Raw genomic sequence first — 22,527 nt, 5'->3', positions numbered from 1 at the left:
GACACTATAATATGATTCAGTTGCCCTGATGAGCAACTTGTTCTTGAAGTCAAACATTTGTATAGTTACCTACTTGACACCTACTAAGATTAGATCAGTGGGCAGCCCTCCAGGTTTACACCCTAAAGGGGCAGCAGTTGTCATCTGCTGACCAACTACTGATAAGGTGATTCTGGTGATAATAAAACCCCAAACCAACAAACCACAAACCAAAACCACAAACCACACACACAGCTAACACTCCTCTCAAGGTGCCCTATACTACTGTGCCAGTCCTGCAATACAGAACAGCAGATGTACTTTACTACCAGAAAGTACAAATGTCTCCTCAAACCTTTTGGCTGTTTCTTGCACTTCAAGTATTAAGCTGGCAAAAGGCCAGTTAGGTCAGTTAGCATATCTAGCTATCCAAGTACAAGAGTCAAACTATGTAAGACTGTTTCTGTCGGTATCAATGTTTCCTGAAGTACTCAAATTCAGCTGCTCTAAAAAAGAGTACATTGAACCTTGCTGTACAGCTTTGTATCACAAATACAGAGAGTGACAACCCAGATGTAACTGGGGAGCAGCCTTTAACCACAGGAGCACAGACATGTCAAACTTCAGCAGGATTGTTGCACACTTATATGCTCAACTTGGTAGAACTGTATTATGTGTTAAAGCTCCATCATTTCAGTCTCCCATTTCTCCTTGTCACTTTCATGCAGTTCTTTGTCAAACAAGACAGACTAAAGGGGAATTCAAATCACCTTTTGTGAGCAGATATCAAAGACTGTACAGAAGAAGAACACAGTATAATAAACACCTATGGCAAGGGGGTTAGAACTAGTAAAGTCCCCTCCAAACCAAACCATTCTCTGATCCTATGAAATAATAGATGTAGGGCAGACTATTAGCTTAGTATAGAACCAGAATGGAAACACATCATGTATCACCAGGGTTTTTTGAACTCCTGTTAAGAACACTGAGCATTTGTCTTTCTGATGAGAAAGAGAATCAATGTTTATTGAAAGCCTAGTATTATCATAATCTCACCTCAGAAGAGATACATACAAGAAGAATATTCTTAACACAATAATTTGAAGCCTAGAAATGACATCAAAATGTATTTACATACAAGAAATTTTCCATTAATAAAGCTGTTGTACACCACAGTAACACATCAGCTGAGGGGGTATAGCGCCTACACTTTAGTGTGTTGTACAGCAAAAGGACACTAGAACTGGACAGCTCAGTACAAAAATCAGGCTAGTTTTAACTGACACAGAAAGACTTAACAGCTGGTTATCCTCAGTTTAAGGTACCACTATTATTTCCATTTTAAAAAGTGCTCAACTTTGGGGCTTCTGGGAAGAATCAGTGGATGAAAGCCTATTGGTGAGCAATACTTCTTGCACTCAAAGGAAAGCCTAGTTAAGCCCAGCTCCAAGCACAAGCCTGGGGGTTTTAAAACTTGACGGTACTGCAAGATGACAAAAATTGAGGTTTGTTTTTCAAAGACCATGCTCAACAGGCTATCTCCTAAAGACAATGCTGCTTCCAACATTTTCTTTTCTATTTACTGGTTCCCTCGCTTAAAACACCTCCTAACAATCACCACCTAAAAACACACTCAGAAATAAAAATGCAGAGTACCTTCTTATTCTGCTTTAAGAAGTGGTATCCCAGAGCAAGCTTCTTGTAGGCCTCCCCATATTTCTCATGCCATTCTTGCACTGACTTAATGGTTTCTTTCCTCAACTTCTGTGCCACCTCTTTGGGTGGCGGAAGAGGCTGCTCATGGTCTATCCCCACTGTGAGCTCCAAGAAATCTTGGAAGCTGGAAATAAGTAGAGTCCGGAACTTATGGGATCTGGAGAACAGCTCCTGCACGATCTGGAATGCCGAGAAGCGTATCTCGGCGTGCTCCTCACGGAGCCGTGTCAGCAGCAGGTGACAGGCATGGCTGATATGTTCATCTGAAGACCTGAGAGACGAAAAACGGGTGAAAGAAAAAGGGAAGGAGTTATCTATATAGAGGTTTAGCACATAAAGACGTAACTTTTAACCAATTCCGCTAAATGTTTTAATGAGCAGCAGTTTCTGTGCTGGCAGCAATCTGTCCCCAGCTCAAACAGCAGGCCCCAGGGCGATCCTCGGGGGCCTCAGCCGCTGTGCGGGCGGCCAGAAGCGTCGCTCCCGGCTGAGGCACGGAGACCCGGCTCCCCCCTCACCCCACCTCACCGGGCGGCCGTACTTGCAGATCTTCTTCAGCTCCTTCATCTTGCCCGGCTCCAGCCGCGGCTCCCCCGAGGTAGTCAGCTCCTCCACCAGCTCAGCGAGGCGCAGATCCATCTCCGCCGCCAGCGAGACGTCTACCCTACGGACAACCGCCCCACCGAGCCGCCCAGGCCCGGCGAACACCACCGAAAGCCCGCAACCGGCCTGTCCCGTCCGGCTCCCCGCGGCGCCATTGCCCGCCCCGCAGGAGAAGCCCCGCCCCTCGGGGACCGCTCCCCCCCCCCGCTGCCCCGCGGCCGGTGGTACCTTCCAACCCCCCCTCCCGCGGCGCCTACCACCGCCCCGCCCCGGCCGCAGCTGCCGGGAACGTCACAGCAACCGGAAGCGCGAATAGGGGAAGGCGGGGAAGTCCTTAAAGGAGCCGCAGCCCGCTTGGCGAGGGGAGGAGAGAGTGTTAACTCCTTGTTGTCCGCGGGGGAGCACCGGGGAGGGCTGCAGTGCCCTGTGCTTATGAACCTGCTCACTGTGTCCCCAGCGAATCGTTCAAACAGGCAGTGAATGAGGCCCGGACACGGCCTGGAAGGAGCAGGGCTGCATGCTGAGTTGGGTGCTGAGGCACTGGTGGGCACATGAGGCACTGAGGAGATGGAGGGCACATGAGGCGCTGAGGATGGAGGGTACATGGGGCAATGAGGAGATGGAGGGTACATGAGGCGCTGAGGAGATGGTGGATACATGGGGGCACTGAGGAGATGGAGGGCACATGAGGCGCTGAGGATGGCAGGCACATGAGGCACTGAGGATGGAGGGTACATGAGGAGATGTGGGCACATGGGGCACAGGATATGGAGGGCACATGAGGCACTGAGGAGATGGTGGATACATGGGGCCACTGAGGATATGGAGGGCACATGGGGCACTGAGGAGGTGGAGGGTACATGAGGAGCTGAGGAGATGTGGGCACATGGGGCACTGAGGAGATGGTGGATACATGGGGGCACTGAGGAGATGGTGGATACATGGGGGCACTGAGAAGATGGAGGGCACATGAGGCGCTGAGGAGATGGTGGATACATGGGGGCACTGAGGAGATGGAGGGTATGGGGGTTGGAATGTGTCGAAACTGTCAGAGACCATGGGAAGGAGGAAGTACAGCAGGCAATTAAGAGTGACCCGTCCCTGACTGGTACTTGGAAGATGTTGGAACTGGCAAGGAACAAGGACGGCGGAACTGGAAAGAGGATGTCGATAAGAAAATCAGGTAGACCTTTCACCTGATGTAACCACAAGGCAAACACAGATGTGCTTGGCTAATTGCTTGGAAGCATATAAATATCGTGTAATCTTTGCAATAAACGATCCAGCTTGCAATCCACCTCTGGGTCCGTGCCTCCGTCCTCACAGGAGGGCACATGGGGCACTGAGGAGATGGAGGACACATGAGGAGCTGAGATGGAGGACACATGAGGAGCTGAGATGGAGGACACATGAGGAGCTGAGGAGGTGGAGGGCACATGAAGAGCTGAGATGGAGGACACATGAGGCGCTGAGGAGGTGGAGGGCACATGAGGAGCTGAGATGGAGGGCACATGAGGCGCTGAGGAGGGGATGGTGGACACATGAGGCACCGAGGAGATGGACGGTGAAGCACGGAATCAGACTCTACAACTCAGAGTTATAAAGCAGGTATGTTTGTTAATGCGCTGGGTGCAAGGGGGATCACTCCTCCTAACTTGCACACGAAGGGGTTAAGCAAGCAGATGTTTATTACACACAAACATGCATATTCCTTAGGTTCCTGAGAGAGCTGCAGGGATATTACAATTAGTTTAGGTACTCATTATCATAAGTCTCCTCCCTTTTGGTGCTTGTGCACTGCCATCCGATGGTCGTGGGCAGGGGTCTTCAAGATGAAGTAAGCAGTCTTCCTCACAGTGCACTTTTCACTTTTGGCACAGTTGGATGCCCCAGTAATCACAAAACCAGCTGAAACCAGCCACATCTGTAAGTTTCTCATAGCTAGCAAAGATTTAGGACAGTGTGACCTTCGCACAAAGTTTATTGCAAGCAGAACAGGATGGGCAGACAAGGAGTATCCCAAGCTGGCAGATGTTCCAGAGGCACGGTCTCCAAACTAACTGATAATTAGAAGGATCATAAGAAATAATTCACTCATTAGAAGGATGGAAAGAAATCATTCACTCTTGTTAGTAAGACTACTAAATTCTGTTATCACACCACAGACTTACAACACAAACATTGTTCCCTATCTTAGACCTAAGTTAAAAATATCTTAACCCTATGTTTTCCGGGCACTTGCTTTCCTTATATCATTAGACATGCTTTGGGGTTTGGGTGCTCAATCAGAAATGTTCTGCAGACCACCCAGCTCTGAAAGTGCTGATTAACCAGTGGGAAAGATGAACCCCTTGCAGGTGCCTGCTTTGAACATCCTAAAGAAGGGAGACATCTAAAATACATATTCCATGGGAAAATTTTGTCAGACGATTGAAAGGTATTTCCATTTGAATCCACAGTTAAGGCATGTGTTGGAAGTAATGTACATGAGTTAGTGTTGCAGATACCTCTGCTGGTTCCTGTGATAGAGTAAGACATCATTAAATACTTTTCATCAGAAATAAACTCATATGTTTTCAAAACAATTTACTGCAGTAAATTAATACATGCATTTTGCAGCAGTTCCGTTATTTATGATTCGATACGTGAAATCAGTGGCATCTTACTTTTTAATAATGTTTCTCCTTTTTTCATTGCCTTCCATTACATAAAATAGATTTCCATGTGAAAGCCACACAGAGTGGCACAGCTTATCTTTAAAGTTGAGATCAGTTTAATCTTTTAATAGTTCTTTTTCTATTTCTCTTCTTAATTTGATTCAAAGTGCCTGAACAACTGCTTCCTATTAGGTTATTGCTTGCAAAATTAGCATTGCTGTACTATCTAGAAACGTTATTTCAAAATGAGCCTCAAGCAACAGACTTAACATCTACAAAGGCACCAATTTCATATCCATGCATAATATTTAAAGAAATCCCTGCAAGGAGCCATATGGTTTTGCAAAGAATCGGCTGATGAGTGAATGCTGAGTTGTGTAACTCATCCGTGGTAGTCCCTAAGGCAAATCCCAGTGAGAGCTAAGCTATTTAATTTATTATTTTTCTAAATCAAAGACAATTACATGAAATCGTGTTTGCTCAAGTTGCTGATTTTCTTTTCCCCTTCTCCTTTTTAATGAACGTGGTAAATATCCACCATTCAAATATTTCTGTGCTCTCTTCATCTGGACCAAGCTGATGAAAGGCTGAAGAAAGCCAGAACACTGAAGAATTAATACAGCTGCAGAAGTCACAACCACTCTGCACCAGCATTGATCTTCCCCTGACACGACTGCTGTGGGCTGTTCAGCACCAGGGAACACAGGATGCTGTGGAGGGGGATGGCAGAACTGAACACCACCTTCTACCCCTTCAGAGCCTCAAGGTTGAATGTTACTATCAGTTTACACCTGGTTTCAGCAAAGCTTGAGCTGCTTCATGTTACATGGATTATGACATGTTGTTAATTCAAGAAGTTGCATTTATTACTCTGTGCTGAGAGATCAGCAAGACCAATGCAGTTAGATGTTGCAAGTTCTCCAAATTGAATGACACCTTGCAGGAGCAGAGACTACTCCAGAAACACTCTCCTGTCCACCACCTCTCCGTGTTACCCAATGCTGTCATCATTGGCAAGAGGCTTTTGCAATGGAAAAGTTCTCCTACAAGATACCTCTAGGTTTGACCAGTTGGTCCATCCAGAGATCACCTCCAATTGGTCCAGTATCTTTGGCCAAATCACAGGCAAAGAAACCCCCAGATTTTGTCCACTGACACAAATTGTTTATCTATGGGAGTTCTTACATTAAAGAGCCATTTGTTCCATCACAAATTTAAAAGGTTTGACTGTTGGCTCTAACCAGGATTGGTTTAGACTCTTGTGTAATGCTAAATTTTCTTGTGTAGTGTATTTATAAAAGAAACATATGAGTAGGAGACAGTTCTACCATCTTCCCAGATGATTCTTTGCCTAGGATTGTTTTCCAGCCTCACAATAAAAGAACATGTCAGGCAGACAGAAACCCCACTGAACTTTGGAGATAGCTGTGTTCAGCTTAATGATATGAAATTAAAGAGGAGGGTTTCTTTTCCTGCCAAGTTGGAACTTGGGCAAAAAAAGCTACAAACAATTTGGAGTCAAAATAACTTTGGTTTCAGGCCTGAAGATGCAGAAACATGATAAACACCGATATTAAATTGTCACAGAGTTTGTGCCAGTTGGGTTGCAAAGAAAATACTGACCTTCTGTAGGAGATGAATAGATGCTTAACCACTGGTTTGATTCAAGCAGAAGGATGACAGTTATTTGAAAGCTCTGAACTACCTCATAAGGGATAAGCACTATATTTAAACAGATGTTCTCAAAGGAGAAACAGTCTATTCATTAAACCATCAATAATGCAAGGCCAAAGATACTCAGCGACCTCCTCTAATTATGTGAAATATTGACTGTGACAACACTTCAGCCTACTGTAGCATTTTATAATGCTGTCATAGGAGGAGATGGATGAACCTTCTCTGTACAGTCTAGATCACTAATTAAATAACCATTTGTGAGTTGGATGGAGCGGGAATAGCTGTAGGAGACCCATCGCAAATCAGGGAGCATCTTCCTACATGTAGCTTATATTCATGTCTAGAATGCCTTTTAACAAGGATCCTACAGCATTTCCTGAAACTGCAGCCCAGCATTGACACATTGACTGGTGTCAACAAGGGTAAATTCCTTTTCCCTCCATGGAAAGATCTGTGCAGGCTTTAAATGGAACCTAATGAACATTTTTTTGTGTGTTAGACAGTATGTGTCTACATCACAAGTAACATTTCTACATTTAATATTTAATTCTTCTACATGAATGCACCCAAAGAAGATGAAGGCACATCCCATTGCACTGCAAGCAGGTGGATTTGAGGAGCAGGGGGATACCAGCCTCTAAGGTAGGACTCAGGTCAGGTGGTTCAGCAAAGGAGGAGCTTGAAGCTTCTTAACATGAAGAAAAGGAGAGTGCAGAGGAAGAGAAGAGCCCCAAGCTTCTAATTAGAGGAAATGCAGTCCAAATTCTGCTTGAAGACCCTGTGATTCTAAATCATACAGTGACAGAAATGCCACTTCAATGCGTATGCAAATAGGACAGCTTCCAAACATATGATGTTAGCAGAAGTTTCTTAAGCAACTTAAGGAGACTGCTGTGGGTGTCACATTGACTCCTAGATGGTATTTTTCTGGAAGCTCTTTCTGCCTGACGTCTGAGCTGTCCTGTCCTTGCAAAGCCACAGCCTGTAATAGAGGTGCGGTTGCTCAAGCTGGTTTCTCCAAATGAGAGACTGCACAGAGCTGTGGCTTCAGAGACCCAAAGGAATTACTTTTTTCTTCTTTTCCCAAGGATGTGGGAAAGAAGAGAAATGCTCTGAAGCTGCTAAAAGCTGTAGCACTGACTACAGTTAAAATAGGAGAGATGAAGTCCGTTCCTGATGTGAAATTGTCATTGCTGTTGGACAAGGGCAGGCAATGGGTCTGCGTGTATCACACCACTGCACAAACACTGTATGATCAGTGGTTTTCTGTTTCAGATGCCTGTGTCCTGTTTATGCACCAAGCAGCTTGAACCCACAGAGACACTGTGATCACTCATTCCCAGGAGAAAGTCCTCAGGCACCCATCAAAATCCCCTGTACTCCTGCAGCAGCAGAGGGTGCCCATATGAGCATGCTCTCCACATCAAGGCCTGTTTGGTATTTCCATCATCTTATATGAGCAGTGACCAAAAAAGCCACATAGATCAAAGCAGCTTTTCTAGGGAATTTCTCTTACTGTTATGATAAAGAAATGCTTTGTTTTTATGAAAAGATTATTTGTACAGGTCAGCTTCTGCAGGCAAAAGGAAAGTCCCGGGCTTGAGGAGGTTATGAGGTAGTCAGGACAAAAATAGAGTGCAAAGACCACAGTTTGAGAGAGAAGTAAATATTGACATATAACTAAAAGGAAGAAGGACAAGAAGAAGGTGGCAAGTTGTGTACTGTCTGGAACCATTAATTTCTTTATGCTACTAAGGAGGTGTTTTGCACCTCTGTGGCTCAATATACCCTATCCCTGGCAGTGTTCAAGGCCAGGCTGGACGGGGCTTGGAGCAACCTGCTCTAGTGGAAGGTGTCCCTGCCCATGGCAGGGGGTTGGAACTGGATGAGCTTTAAGGTTCCTTCCAACCCAAACCAGCTTGGGATTCTATGTTATGGAAAATACTCATATTTCACATATTAGGACCCCTTTGTGTGCCCTCTGTTTCTGCAGCACCAGCACCCTGACAGTCCCACTGACCAGAATACAGCTCTTCTTTTACACTGTGCGCTACTAAGACTCCTGAAACGTTTCACAAACTTTCAAGCAATTGAATCTCTATACATCATGGAAGTAGACTTGTAGGTACAGTCAACACGTACAAAGAGTAATGTGATTTTAAGAAGAATGCAGGAGCCTTCCAGAAGAGCTGAGTGCAGAGTCTGGGGTGCTGTCTCCATCCTCTGAGTTGCATATTTTTGCTCCCCTAATAATGTCATCCAAAAGAAATAGGTTCATTATTGATAAACAGTAATATGTAGCCAGGGTGGGACTTTTTTCTGGCAGAATCTGTGTGAATCCATGATCTTTGGTGGCAAGTCATGTATACTGTCTGGAGCCATTAATTTCTTTATGCTATTAAGGAGGTGTTTTTCACCTCTGTGGCTCGATATACCCCATCCCTGGCCAGGCTGGACGGGCCTTGGAGCAACCTGCTCTAGTGGAAGGTGTCTGGGCCCATGGCAGGGGGTTGGAACTGGATGAGCTTTAAGGTCCCTTCCAACCCAAACCATGCTGTGACTTTATGGTTCTATGATCTGTGGATAAGAGTGAGTCCACTCTGGAGTGACCCCTTCAACAGGCTCCGGCAGAGGCTTACAGAATTCCAAATATCCAGTTCTGCTTCTGGTCATGTAACTTGAATTCTAGAGAAGTGCTGGGGTGCTTTTTGGTGGTTTTTTTTTTTTTTTTTGGTTTTGTTTTGTTTTTTTAGGTGGTGTTTTCTTTTTCTAAATATAAACACAAAACTGGCAGTAATTTCCAATGGACAAGATACAAGATATATAGAGATATATATATGTATAGGAATAGCAGAGGAAGCTGCGCTGCCAGCAGTGGTATGAGCTGGGCAACCGTGACTGCCTTCCATCATCTTAAATCACAGAAAATACTCTGTCCTTGCCTTTGTTACTACATTCTTACCTGGCTGCAAAGAGGCCCAGGCACTGGGAACCGGTGAGAGCCACAGTGCTCTCCTTCCTGCTTGTTTAGGAAACAAATATTTTTAAATGTATTTAGAAATTATCTTTTTTATCTACAGGAAAAAAAAAAACAAAGCCTAAAGTTTTATCTTTGTAAGGAAAAAGCCCATAACTGATTATTTAAGCTCACGGCGCTATGAGCAGTATAAAGTACTTTGTGTTTCAGATCACAGTAAAAAGGGACTTCAGGATGCGAGCACCCCCTGCTTTGCAGAGCCACTCTGCCTTGGGGCACAGCCCCCAGCAGATGGCAATGCAGGAAAACCTGTAGCCGGCCCAGCAAGGCAAGAGCAGGGGCCGAGATCACTGTGCTTGGGAGCTAACACCGCCTTAGAAACCCTGCTGGGTATTTTTAACCTGTCCTGCAAGTGAAAGAATCGTTTTCACTGTCAGCAAATTCTTTTCTATTGTTCTTAAAGTGTAGGATTTGAACTTACAGGCTACGGCAATTGGTTTGGGGATCCATATCCAAAACCTTAGGGGTGACCTGTGAAGCCTGTAGAATCACAGAATCATTTGGGTTGGAAATGACCTTTAGGATCATTGAGTCCAACCTTCAACCCAGCACTGCCAAGTCCACCACTAAACCATAGCACTAAGCGCCACATCTACCTGTCTTTTAAATACCTCCAGGGACAGTGACTCAACCACTGTCCTGGGCAGCCTGTTCAAATGCTTGATGGCCCTTCCAGGGAAGACATTTTTTCCTAATAGCCAATCTAAACCTTTCCTGGTGCATCTTGAGGCCATTTCCTCTCAGCCTGTCCCTTGTTACACAGGAGAAGAGACCCTCCCAGGCCTCACTACAAGCTCCCACCTGCTGTAGGGAGCAACAGGGTCTCCCCTGACCCTCCTTTTCTCCAAAAGATAGCCACATGCCATGGGGTTTTCAGCAATCAGTGGTGGAAATAACAACTTCTGTATACAGACACACACATACACACACTTACATATAAATGTATGTAAGAATCCACATGAATGTAATTGGGGAAGGATATATTTATCTGTACATATACATACACATATATAACTGTATATATATAGTTATAAAATGTCACTTAACAACTTTGAGTAAAACACGTTCTCCCATATTCCCTTGTTGCATCTTCTGTGTGCAAGACCACCCTATTTCCAGGCCAGGAATAAATCTAGACAGAGTCTTTAACATGACCAGTCTTGCAATGAAATAAGCTACGAGATGTTATTTGAAGAAAGGATTCTTGAGTATCACATCAAGGGAACTGCTTTTAATGGCAATCAAAAAGAGAACACATCTCTCTGAGAAGGCGCTGAAGGTGGAGGTATTTTCCAAGCAGAACAACTCACTGCTTTTCCTGTGCCTGTAGAGGAAAACGGATGTGGTAGAACTCTCAGGAAAACATAAAAGCGTTGGAAGTCTCTAGTGGCACACTTTGCCTTTTATCTGAACACCCTCCCACCAAAAGAAAACCAAACCTAAAACGAATAAAACACCCTCTAGAAATAAAATAAAACCCAACAAAAAGCCCCCCAAATCTCTGAAGTGAAGCAAAACAAGCATTGGAAGATGCGTGGGCTGGTGAAGAAATTAATGAAAAAGCTTGATTGTTCAAGTTGCCCCAAAAAGCTGGTGAAAACCCTTCTTTTTCCCATCGTATTAAAACTGAAATGACTGCACCTGGCAGAGAAGTGGCTCTTTCTTGAAAGGCCAACGAGAGTGAACTGAGTTCTCAAAATGCTGCCAGGGGCACTGTAACCACAGGGTGGTTAAAGTGGCTCCAGAGCAAATGATGGGAACACTGTGAAATCCACTCATGTATAAGCACAGCGTAAGCTTACTTACTGCAAACAAGGAATCCCAATTATTCACAAGCAATATGATTTCTCTCAGCTCCACATGCTCATAACCACTGCTTGGACTCTGTTTTAAATGGTGCAAGAAAAACCTGTTTGTGGTGCTTAGGAAACAAATGCATATGGTGCAAAAACACACTATATTGTCTCCAAAAGGATCTCAGGTAACCGGCCTCTAAGGGCATGGGAATAGAATCATAGGATGGTTTGAGTTGGAAAGGACCTTAAGATCATCCACAGTTCCAAACCCCTGCCATGGGCAGGGACACCTCACACTAAACCATGTCACCCAAGGCTCTGTCCAGCCTGGCCTTGAACACTGCCAGGGATGGAGCATTCACAACTTCCTTGGGCAACCCATTCCAGTGCCTCACCACCCTCACAGTAAAGAACTTCCTCCTTATATACTTGAATATTGATCCACGTTTTGGATATACTGCTTACAAAAGCAGCAGTTCTCACTGTTTCAGAACCACCAGCTTATTTCAGATATGTCTCTATTATATGGAGTTGTACTGTGGCAACAGCAGGGTTAAACAGTTCCAGAGTGGTAACAAAAAGCTGTAAGTGGTGGAGGTTTACCTATGTATAACATGTGAACAGCGTGGCCAATACTGAAGTACAAGTTTTCATTTTAAAGTATCTATGATGTATAGGACTAAGAATAAAATGCAGAAAAGAAAGAGTTACAATAGTGCCTAAGATAATAAATCAGCTTTGATTAGAGAGGTAACTGGTCCCTAAAATAAAAGGATCTTCAGGGGGCAAATACCATGTATTAAATGATCTTGAGTGTAACAGTGAAAACCACAAGAAACAAAAGATGAATTCAAACTGGAAACCGGGCACATATTTTACCAGTGAGGAAACAGATTCTCTGTCTCATGATGATGTTTCCCTGACAGATGTGCTGTACCCAAACAACGCTGGGTTGTAAACAGCTTTGAGACTCGACATCTGAAATCAGGGCACGGGAGATCAACCACTCCTGGCTCTTTGGAAAGCCTAAAGTGACAGAGGAGAATTGTTACACAAAGCAGAGGGGGCAGGACATGAAAAACCTGGTGATGCCAGCAACAAATGTTGAAGACGGAGCCTTGGCTGCTCCTGCTGTGAAGCTGTCAGTGGATCCGGGAGAGAGGACGGGATGGAGGGAGGGTATTCTGCATCCTTAAGAAAAAGGATGTTGCAGCACTTTGAAGAGTCCTTGAGGTAAAAGCAAGTGTCCAAGAATGCTCCCAATTTCAGGACTCGGATAAAGGCCATCGGAAAGTTCCTCTGATGGTGGAAACTATAGGAGCAACCCCTCTGCTCACAGCAGGGAAGCTGCCTGGAGCACAGGAATTCGTGAGGCTGCATTTTTAATCTTGGGGATTTTAACAGAGCTGATCCATGGTGTTTTTCCATGGGGTTTGCGTAAAGGTTTGGGATATTCATTGTGCTATGGTACTTATGTTGTAGCCTAGATATTTTAGTCATAGAATCATAGATTCCCAGGTCAGAAGGGACCTCTAGGATAACCTGCTCCAACCTAGGATCACTTAAATCGAGCATGAGACTTTCTGGAGGATCCCAAAACTCTATTTTGCTGCTTTCAATATGCAACCAGGCCATACTCTTTATTTCAGCTGCTACAACAATTCTGATGGTTTAATTTTACTTATGGGGTGAAATAATGAAGATAATGATTCATTTTAGACTTGCAGGATTCTAGACAGAGGTGTTATTTTGCAATAATAGCTTTTATTATTATTACAAACCACCACAATAGAAATGTTGGCTTTATTGGCCCAAAAATGGTGCCAGCACTCTGATTTCTTTTCATGCTCTTCTTGGGAATACAAGGTACGGAGGGGAAGAATTAAAACAAATACCTCATTCAGATCAAGATTTAATTCAGCATCTCATCCTCACACACAGAGATCACAGCCTATGTTATTTATGGTTCTCGATGCAATGAACCCAGTCATTATCCCTTGTTAACTGGTGTAGAATAAAAGAGGTATTTCTGGATACAGCAACTGCTAATCCTACTTCAATGAGGAATTCTCTATTTTACCTCCTCAGAGGAGGGCTCCACACAGAGACAGGGAATGTGTTTTGGCCAAGGGAAGGATAATTTCTCTCTTAGCAGGGCAGGTGACATTCTTCCCAAGCATTATAGAAACTAGACAAGTAAGGTGTGTCTAAGAAGGTCTTTTCTTCACTGAAGAACAAACCAGCAATTCAGCTGTAGCTCCTGCGCTTTCCTCTGTACCTAGTAGTTAAACTGAATGACTGACCGCCCCTATAAACACAGCACCCTCTTTATTCACTGGGTTTTGAAGTAGGATAATGCATCACTGAAGCTCGAGAGCTGGCAATGGATATGACAGTGAAATTCAACATAAACAGACACACAAAGTGGATCATCAGAGCTTATGTGTGTCTGAGACCAACATCTGCAGAGTGCTCCTGCAGAAAAACAAAACCCCAACAGATACGCATCAGCAACATCAGCTCCCGTCACTGTCCGACCACCTCAGGAGGTGAGATCACAGACTTGTTGGTATTCATCCCATTTAAGGTCCCTTCCAACCCAAAGCATTCTATGATTCTGATTACAGCACAAAGAGGGGTGATGGCGCACCTGGAGAGAATTAATGTAGACCCCTAAGTAATGCTTAATGACTGCATCCAGGACAAGTTGAGCTTTCCTCCCTCATCCCCTTCAATATTTAGTAACACATTTCTATGGTTTGAGTCCTTAAAGCTGCTACTTTAAGCAGAGGAGACATCCCCACATGGGGCACACATGTACACACCCAAGAGCTTCCCACAGCTCTGGTCTTGGCTCTTCTGAGTGATTTATCTTGCTGTGGTTTACAAAGAAGGTAGAGGAAATTGTCAACTGATTTTATTATCTGTTTATTTCCTTTTGGGGAACTTGTCTATGGGATCCCTCTTAATCTCCATGGGTGGGGACCAAAATATTGAAGTTAGTTAATGATCTTTTTGTCCTGAAGTGAATGGAGTTTATCATCTTTCTCTCCTCATTCTTCCTTCTGGCTCCGTCAGGAAAAAGCCCTGGCTGGGAACTCAGATGAGCTCCCTGGGAAAATCTGCTCCTCTGCTCTGAGGGGTAGATAAAACATTTCCTTGAGGCATGCACAAAATAAAGCTTAATCTTATGGGATAGGAAATAGGGTCAAAGGAGTAGGTACAGAGGTGGGTTTCAGCCCCTTGAGTATTATTCCCTGCTTAACCTGCTTTGGTTTTCCACATTAATTTTGAGTATAAAGGAAATGTTTTACCCTGAGCCAGCTGGGCTGGGCAGGGATTTTTGCTGCGCTCCATTGACCATCTCAGTGCTCCCTCTGCTCCAGCTCCAGTGTAAGAGGAACAGACATGAACAAGCAGGACCCTACTCCAGCTTCCAGCCGCTTGGCATGAGGCCCCTTCATAGCCCTCGCTACTTCCTCCTGATGGCAGCACCACACTCGGGTTGCATTTCTCTGTTCCAAGGATGCAGCACATGGGAGGCTCAAAGCCCCCATGATCACAGTGTAGAATGAGGACACTCTCAGGTTAGGTCCTAAAGAATTGCTGAACGGACTCCAGTGCTAAACCAGTCTTGTGCATTTGTCAGGCCACTCCTCAGGGTTACCTGGGTTTCTGCCTGTGTAATACACCAGCAGTCTTTAGAGATACTCAGAAGCCACTGTGCTGCCTGATGTTGTACGCTTCCTAGAACAGGAGGCTGAGCAAATCCCAGCCTGGTTTATGTTGGAAGGGACCCTAAAGCTCATCCAGTTCCACCCCCTGCCACAGGCAGGGACACCTTCCACTAGAGCAGCTTGCTCCAAGCCCCTGTGTCCAACCTGGCCTTGAACACTGCCAGGGATGGGGCAGCCACAGCTTCTCTGGGCACCCTGTGCCAGCGCCTCAGCACCCTCACAGGGAAGAGCTTCTGCCTAAGAGCTCATCTCAGTCTCCCCTCTGGCAGGTTAAAGCCATTCCCCTTGGCCTGTCCCTACAGGCCCTTGGCCAAAGCCCCTCTCCAGGTTTCCTGCAGCCCCTTTAGGCACTGAAGCCGCTCTAAGGTCTTTCCGTAGCCTTCTCTTCTCCAAGCTGAACAACCCCAGCTCTCTCAGCCTGGCTCCATAGCAGAGGTGCTCCAGTCCTGATCAGACTTGATCAACTACCCTGTTCATTTGGGCTGGGGTTAATTTGGTGCACTAAACTGGAAAGCATGGAGCAGCTGGGAGAACATGTCACTAAAACCCAGGTTTGCCATTGAAGGTGCAGATTGTACCAAACACCAGAAAGTCAAACCATGGAAAAATCACTCTTCACACACAGGCAAACAACAACAAAATAGCCCTAAGGTGGAGTGTGCTGGAGAATGCAACCAAGAACTCTGGCCCGAGGAGTACAAAACTGAAGCAGGAAGCCCCAAAGGCCTGTTACTGCTGCTGGGATATGGTGCTCATCCTGCTGCAGACTTCGGGGACACAGCAAGGAGAAACAACGTTGCTGAGCAGAGCCTGACACCTTGCTACAGGGCAGAACTGATTCAGTCATTTTGCTGTACCAAGTGACCTCCATGTGCTACAGGACACCCGGTGCATAGAACCATAGCGTAGCCTCAAAGCATGCCCTGACAAGAGTCTGGTGCATCCCCCAACCCACTCTGCTCAGGCTACCTGATGCAGAAAAGAAGGAAGTCACACTATTACTTCTTTTCCCTCAACAGTGCTCTGATAAGCATGTTCGGTGGCTTCCTTTTCTTGACTACCAACTGGACACAATTTTATTTCTTCCTGTCCTCAATGATCTTTATTTCCTATAAAATTAATCTTATTTATGAGTAAAAAAGGACATGCTTCTATTAAAAAAAACCCAAACCATACCAGCCCGTCACTCTTTACAGCTTCCTGCAAAATGTTTTGCCCGGACATGGTATCAACTTCACTACGTTCCTACCTACAAAATGTGATCACATCTTGAACCCTTCTCAGCCTGGTGGATAATGGAATACTTGAAGCTGAAATAGGTATCAGAGAGACCTGTGGCATCGTGAACGGTTACCAGTGCAAATAACCACCAGCACGCCTCTCTCCTTTCGCAACACTGGAGAAGCATTTAGGAGTTTGGACCCCAACAGACAGGAGAGATGGAAGCAATTCTCAACCTCTCCTGCCCACAATGGTGACAAACTGTTGCCTTCAAAGAGGAACACCACAACCAAAATCCCTAGCCTCAAGTCTCATTTTGTTAGATTGCTTGGCAGGACTGAAAAACCATCACAGTGAAGGACGTTGCTCATTTCCAGCTCAGCCAGACCTTGAAAGGAGATAGTTTAGAAATGGAAGAGGTTATGAAGACAGGCTGAGAAAGTTGGGGCTGTTCAGCCTGGAGAAGAGAAGGCTGCATGGAGACCTCACAGCAGCCTTCCAGTATCTGAAGGGGGCCTACAGGGATGCTGGGGAGGGACTCTTCATTAGGGACTGTAGTGACAGGACAAGGGGTAATGGGTTAAAACTTAAACAGGGGAAGTTTAGATTGGATATAAGGAGGAAATTCTTTCCTGTAAGGGTGGTGAGGCACTGGAATGGGTTGCCCGGGGAGGTTGTGAGTGCTCCATCCCTGGCAGTGTTCAAGGCCAGGTTGGACGAGGCCTTGGGTGAGATGGTTTAGTGTGAGGTGTCCCTGCCCATGGCAGGGGGGTTGGAACTGGATGATCTTTAGGTCCTTTCCAACCCTAAGTATTCTATGATTCTATGATTAGTTAATGTAGAGCCTAAGTCCTTCGTTGTACAGGCCGTAACTTGTGCCTTTGAGGACACAGATGGATTGGCTTTTGTCTTCCAGCTCGGCACACTGCCAGGGATTTAGATGCTGCAGCTTATCCATAAAAAAGCCAAGGAATCTCAGCTAAAGGAGGCAGCGGTCACTCTGATTGATACAAAACACAGACATCACTGGTAACACGCCAAGACACGTAACTGGCAGAAGCAGCTTAGTTTCTATCTAGCAGGTCATGGCTGTATTTGCTGAAGTTTCAACATCTGGTTACAGTCAGGTTGTGTGATTCCCCATCCTATACTTTACGAACTTACCTCTATGCAAGATCTTAGTAGAATGAGACAGGCTTAACAGGATCTCTACCAAACTTCCCACTGTTGAGTAAAGCCTCTGTAACCCTGCCTCACCTTCAACGTTACACAAACCCTACTCTCAAAGTCCTCTTCTTGGCATATCCACAGGTGGAACAGTTATGGAAGGGGTGTTTACAGGCAGTAAGATTGTATTCAGTAGGAGTCACACACTGCCTTTGGTTCAATGTCTGAAACCACCCATGATACAAGGTATGAGCTGACAGCTCTGCTGGGCTGTAGAAAGCAGTCAGGGAATGAACTCCAAGCCATAATGAATCTGTTCCTGACACCACTTCCAACACTCATAGAGCTGGAAGGCTTCTAGTCATGGCAAAGTAAACTCAAGGATGAAGCCAGGCTTGAAGAGCATATTCTGAGGGCAAGTCCACAGGGGCCAGGCAGGAGGCTGCAACTGCCTGTGTCAAACAGGTCTTGCTGTAGTCAGAACAAGCTGGTTGACTGCAGGTTCCTAAAGCAAGCAGTCCTGGCTAACAAACAGCCAAAGCTCCCCTTTGCTCCTTCTGGAACACCATCTTTGTGACACACCATTAGCGGTTCAGAGCTCAGGCTGGCACCAGTCCCTCTGAAGTGATACTCTCCATAAAGACAACTGCTCTCCTCTCCTCCCTTCCCACATTATTTGTTTTGGGAACGTGGCTTTCTCTACCACTCTGCTTAGGCCACAGAGAGCAAAAAGGGGCTGAAATCTCAGGAAGCCACAGCTCTAACTAGTATTTAAAAGAAACAAAAGCAACAATTTCCATACCCTACAACTGTTGTGCTGTTACCAAACATTTCCTCAGGGCTGATAAGAAATCTATGCTTTCCTCTCTGCTTTGGCTTTCTATACTCTTCTGTGAAGTCAGGAAAACCAAGGTTGCCTCCTCAGTTACCCCTGCTGTGAATGGCCTGTCAAAGCAAAACAGATGCTATTGCACTTGAGTTTAAGCAATGCTGTGCCCCAGGGTGACACCCTCTCCCCTTGTGAGCTGATGAAGCTTCAACGCTTGCTCCAGGAAGAGGGAATCCGACACTGCTTAACTGATAGCCAATTACACCAGCTACTGATGCAAGTTCTCTCATTCTCTGCCAACACCTACTCTTGGCACACTGCTCTTAGTCTAAGGAATCACTAAATCTGTGACTGAAGAAAATGCTAAGGGAGACAAACCCCTCCAGCGGTTAAGTGCAGGAAGAAGGTGGTGGCTCTGCAGTGCTCCTGCGATACTGACACTTCAAAACAGGTCTGCTTACTGAAAATGGAGCCTTTTCAGCCATACCTCACTGGAAATGCCAGTGTACTTACAGTTTCAGAGCAGCTGGTTCGGGAACTGATTGTATCTGATCTCTGTGTGTTGAGCAGGAATAGAGTTATTTGTCAGCATTGTTTAACACACTGGGTCATGCATCAAAACCTTGCACCTAACACCTCCCACAACATGTTATTATCAGAAAGTCGTTAGGACGTTAGGCAAGCTTCTAGAAGTGACAAAAAAAGATGGGTGATTGGGAGCAGACTGTTCATATATGAAAAGTCTAAACCAAATAGAGTTATTTGACTAAAATGCTCAAGAACTGTCTGAAAAGCAAGAACATGTATAGCTGCGGTGGTGTTTTGGTGTGTATCATCACATCCTGTAGAACACTAAGAAACAACACATAGAAGTTGTGCTCCTTTGAAGAAAGACCCTTACAAAAGGGTTGATTTCCCACATTTAAATACAAAGCAGCTTTCTAGTATTTATATAACCAAGGAATGGAAAACAATTTTTATTAACATGTTGTACATTTACAATCTTTTATTAGCTAATCAACATCAACATGCAAAAATAAGCGCTAAATACAAACCTCTACAATATGGTTTTGTTTAAACTACAATGGTTTAATTCTGTTTGAAAAGTCATAAGGATGTGTTCTGTAGTTGTTAAAATTGAACTATTAGTTTCAGTAATGAAGACTATTTAGACCCTAAAATTATGTAATCATCCTGCAAGGCATCTTCAGAAACTTTGCCCAACACTTAAGAATACCAGCTCATTTTCATGTGAGTACATTCTCAAAGCAAGAAATAAGGCAGTAGCACTAATGATTTCATATTGAACCCTATGCACATAACTAAGAACTTTAGAAGGACTTTAACACTATGGTAGACTGGAAAAAGAACATTTAAACAAGCATTGGATTTTGCCTGAAATGTTCTCAGTTCCTCTTGATACTTATGCAACCTCCTTAAAAGATCTGGGTTTGGAAAAAGCCTTTGTACTCCTTCAAAGCTGATCCTCCAGAGAAGCCACTCTTGCGTCAAAGACATCAGTATCTTCCCACAGAAATAAGTTATAGAATTCATGTTCAGGAGAACTTCACGAGAGGATCATAAAGAAGGCAAAGAGGAGCTTCAAGGAGAACATATTGGTAGTACTGAAATCTCTGCTAACAAAAGGGTCTTGGACAATTGTGAAAAAAGAGGGAAGAACAATGGATTTCATTTCAACTCTGTTGTAACCTTTCCCCCAGTGCAAATGTCCATCTTTAAAGAAATTTATCCTTTAAAGAAGATGAAAATACTTTTGAGAAGTCCAATTTTTGACCTTGTTACAAAACCTTAACAATCAAAATTCGTTTTCATTTTTATTCAAGTACAAACTTAAGTCATAATTCCTCTCTTTTTTTTCCTGTTTTGTTTTTAAAGAGTGTTTATTGTTGCTTATTGATCTTTGGTCGCAAGAAACAAGAATGCCACCGACAGGTCTGATCCCCAAGGTGGCAGGTTTTGCTTCTTTGCCACACATTAAGGCCCCCCCCGTACAGGGTATGCCAATATACACTGTGTCAAAATTCCAGCGGCACTTCATCAGGAGTTGTATGGACCTACATGATGTAGACTTTCTCAGCTTGTGAGAAGTTGAAGACTTCTTTGGTTCTTGGGCAAATTACTTTGTCGTCTTGACGAATAGAAAGCAGAGACTGAAAAAGAGTGAAAGGAACAGGTAACAGTCACAGTAATAACTCGAAGCATTATTTAACTCTTGAGTAAAAACTTGTTAAATGAGAAATATGATGTTGTAGGCTGAGGTCAAGATACCTTTGCCCACAAAAGTTACTTATTCTATATACCTTTAAGGTCCCTTCCAACCCAAACCGCTCTGATTCTATGATTATCACTCGCCACAGAGAAAGACTCTCAATACCACTTGATTTCATGCTATAGGCTCATACATTCAGACATTAGCTTCTGTAAAGAACAATGTAAGCACACAGTCTTTTAAAAACTGCTACAAGAAGCTATTTTTCTGCTGTTCATGCAGAAGATCCTTCTGGCTTTCTGACTGCATTTATAAGCTCTCATTCGGATATGGAAAGTTACTCTAACTGAAGTCTAAACCAGCAGCGCCAAGTCACTGGTTTCAACACTTACATTGTATCCATAGACATATCCATTTGGTAACATCATAGGAGGATTGTTTTCGTTCATTACATCCCCCGAAATCTTGCAGACTAGTCGGGAGTTGGCACAATGTGCCATAGGCAGGGGCTGAGCCAGCTTGTTCAGGGATTTGCTACACACAGGGCAGTCTGGGTTTTTTGAGCTCCCATCCTCTTTATAACACTGTCTGTTTAACAGCAAGGTAAGGAACAACCAACACAGAATGCTACAATGGTTAATGAGAGGCACTGGAAAAAGTGAACTATGGCAATACAGCCTAGGCTAGAGAATACACAGGACCATTTAACCCAAGTTTAAAGAGTATATATAAGAATCAAGTGCTTCAAGGAACAAAAGTGAGCAACAAGTGGCCGGCACCCTCTACAGGTAAAATTCCTGACTTAGAACACTTCAGTAACACCAGTCATCTACACCAGAGCTGCAGAAGATGCAGAATGTATTAAAGTATTGACATGAACCCAGGGTAAATTTGTGTGCAAGTGCTTAAAATAATAATTCTGCCCCATCTCACTAACCTGTACAGATACATTCACTAACTTCAGGCATATGGAAATACAACCTACTATGCAAGCACAATGTAAATGTCACCTTAATTGTGGTTTGGGCTTTTCTTAAGCCATTTATTATACTCTCCCCTTAATTAAATGGAGAGACTAGTTCAGAATCCATTTAAACAACTCAAAAATATTTAAGTGTCACATTTCCTCTTTGAGCTCTCTGAACAGAAGCCATAGAACAAAAAACCCACTATGTTCTTTTGCACTGGACAGTAGTACGGGCATTAAAGGATACGGTGTTTTTATAGCTGAAAGGCCTGCCTGGAGTGTTATAGTAAAAACAGAATTGTTTCCCAGCTGATGTAGTCTGTAGTTATCATATCTAAACTGTTGGATCAGCATTCTCCATCGAGCGGGGTCCAAGAGATCCTGTTAAAAAACAACACAACTATAAGTTGTTTTCAATGTAATTGTTCCAAGGGAGAACAGCTTGGGAGTGGTAAATTGTGCCAAACCCACTAGACTGAATCCATCACAAACCAGAAGTATACATACTAATGCATGGAAATGTACTTGTTTCGGAAGTACCTTTTAACATTATTTTACTAGAAAGACAGTTTAAATCAAGTATTATTTTAAATAGTTGGTTTACTATTCAGTCTCTCTCTGCCATCTACCAAGTGTCCTAACTAAGGGATGCAAACCCTGGTAAGGCTATTTCTTGCATTTAGCTTTCTAGAATGCTGGCCTGCTTATAGAGCAACACCAGCATTGTGGAATGTCTCCTCTGTAGCCTCTGAACCATCAACACTGAGCAGTCAGAAGTGTTTCTTATCTCAAATCAAGCTAATTCTGCAGATACCTCTTTGTAATATCTACTGTTTGCAGAATTCTGTAAGGTAAAAAGCACCACTTCAGCCACCAGCCTGCACGTCTGTCTGCTCTATGACCTTCCCCAT

The 22,527-nt window shown here is 44.2% G+C and overlaps 2 protein-coding genes and 1 long non-coding RNA gene across 4 annotated transcripts in view; all 3 read right to left on the bottom strand.

Moving 5' to 3' along the window:
* UVSSA (UV stimulated scaffold protein A) overlaps positions 1-2,410 on the bottom strand; it is a 53,304-nt gene extending 50,894 nt beyond the window's left edge. Inside the window, exons 1-2 of the mRNA XM_061466745.1 lie at positions 2,237-2,410; positions 1,636-1,966 (exon numbers count right to left, since the gene is read on the bottom strand). Coding sequence (XP_061322729.1) covers positions 1,636-1,966; positions 2,237-2,334 — 429 coding nt within the window. The 5' untranslated portion in view covers positions 2,335-2,410. The remainder of the gene's footprint in view (positions 1-1,635; positions 1,967-2,236) is intronic.
* Positions 1-22,527, bottom strand: part of LOC133276290 (uncharacterized) — a 380,765-nt gene that overhangs the window by 52,079 nt on the left and 306,159 nt on the right. The gene's annotated exons all lie outside the window — the stretch shown is intronic.
* The window catches only part of MAEA (macrophage erythroblast attacher, E3 ubiquitin ligase), a 52,363-nt gene continuing 49,202 nt past the window's right edge, over positions 19,367-22,527 (bottom strand). For both annotated transcript variants that reach the window (XM_061466926.1, XM_061466934.1), the window contains exons 7-9: positions 21,864-21,997; positions 21,042-21,237; positions 19,367-20,590 (exon numbers count right to left, since the gene is read on the bottom strand). In XM_061466926.1, the coding sequence (XP_061322910.1) occupies positions 20,495-20,590; positions 21,042-21,237; positions 21,864-21,997 (426 nt within the window). In that variant the 3' untranslated portion in view covers positions 19,367-20,494. The remainder of the gene's footprint in view (positions 20,591-21,041; positions 21,238-21,863; positions 21,998-22,527) is intronic.

Source organism: Pezoporus flaviventris, unplaced genomic scaffold, assembly GCF_033815535.1.
Source record: "Pezoporus flaviventris isolate CSIRO_AGI_PZ_B2104156 unplaced genomic scaffold, CSIRO_AGI_Pfla_v1 ptg000002l, whole genome shotgun sequence".
Taxonomy (NCBI): domain Eukaryota; kingdom Metazoa; phylum Chordata; class Aves; order Psittaciformes; family Psittacidae; genus Pezoporus; species Pezoporus flaviventris.
The sequence above is the reverse complement of the archived record's forward strand: the minus strand, read 5'-3'. Positions and strand labels throughout refer to the sequence as shown.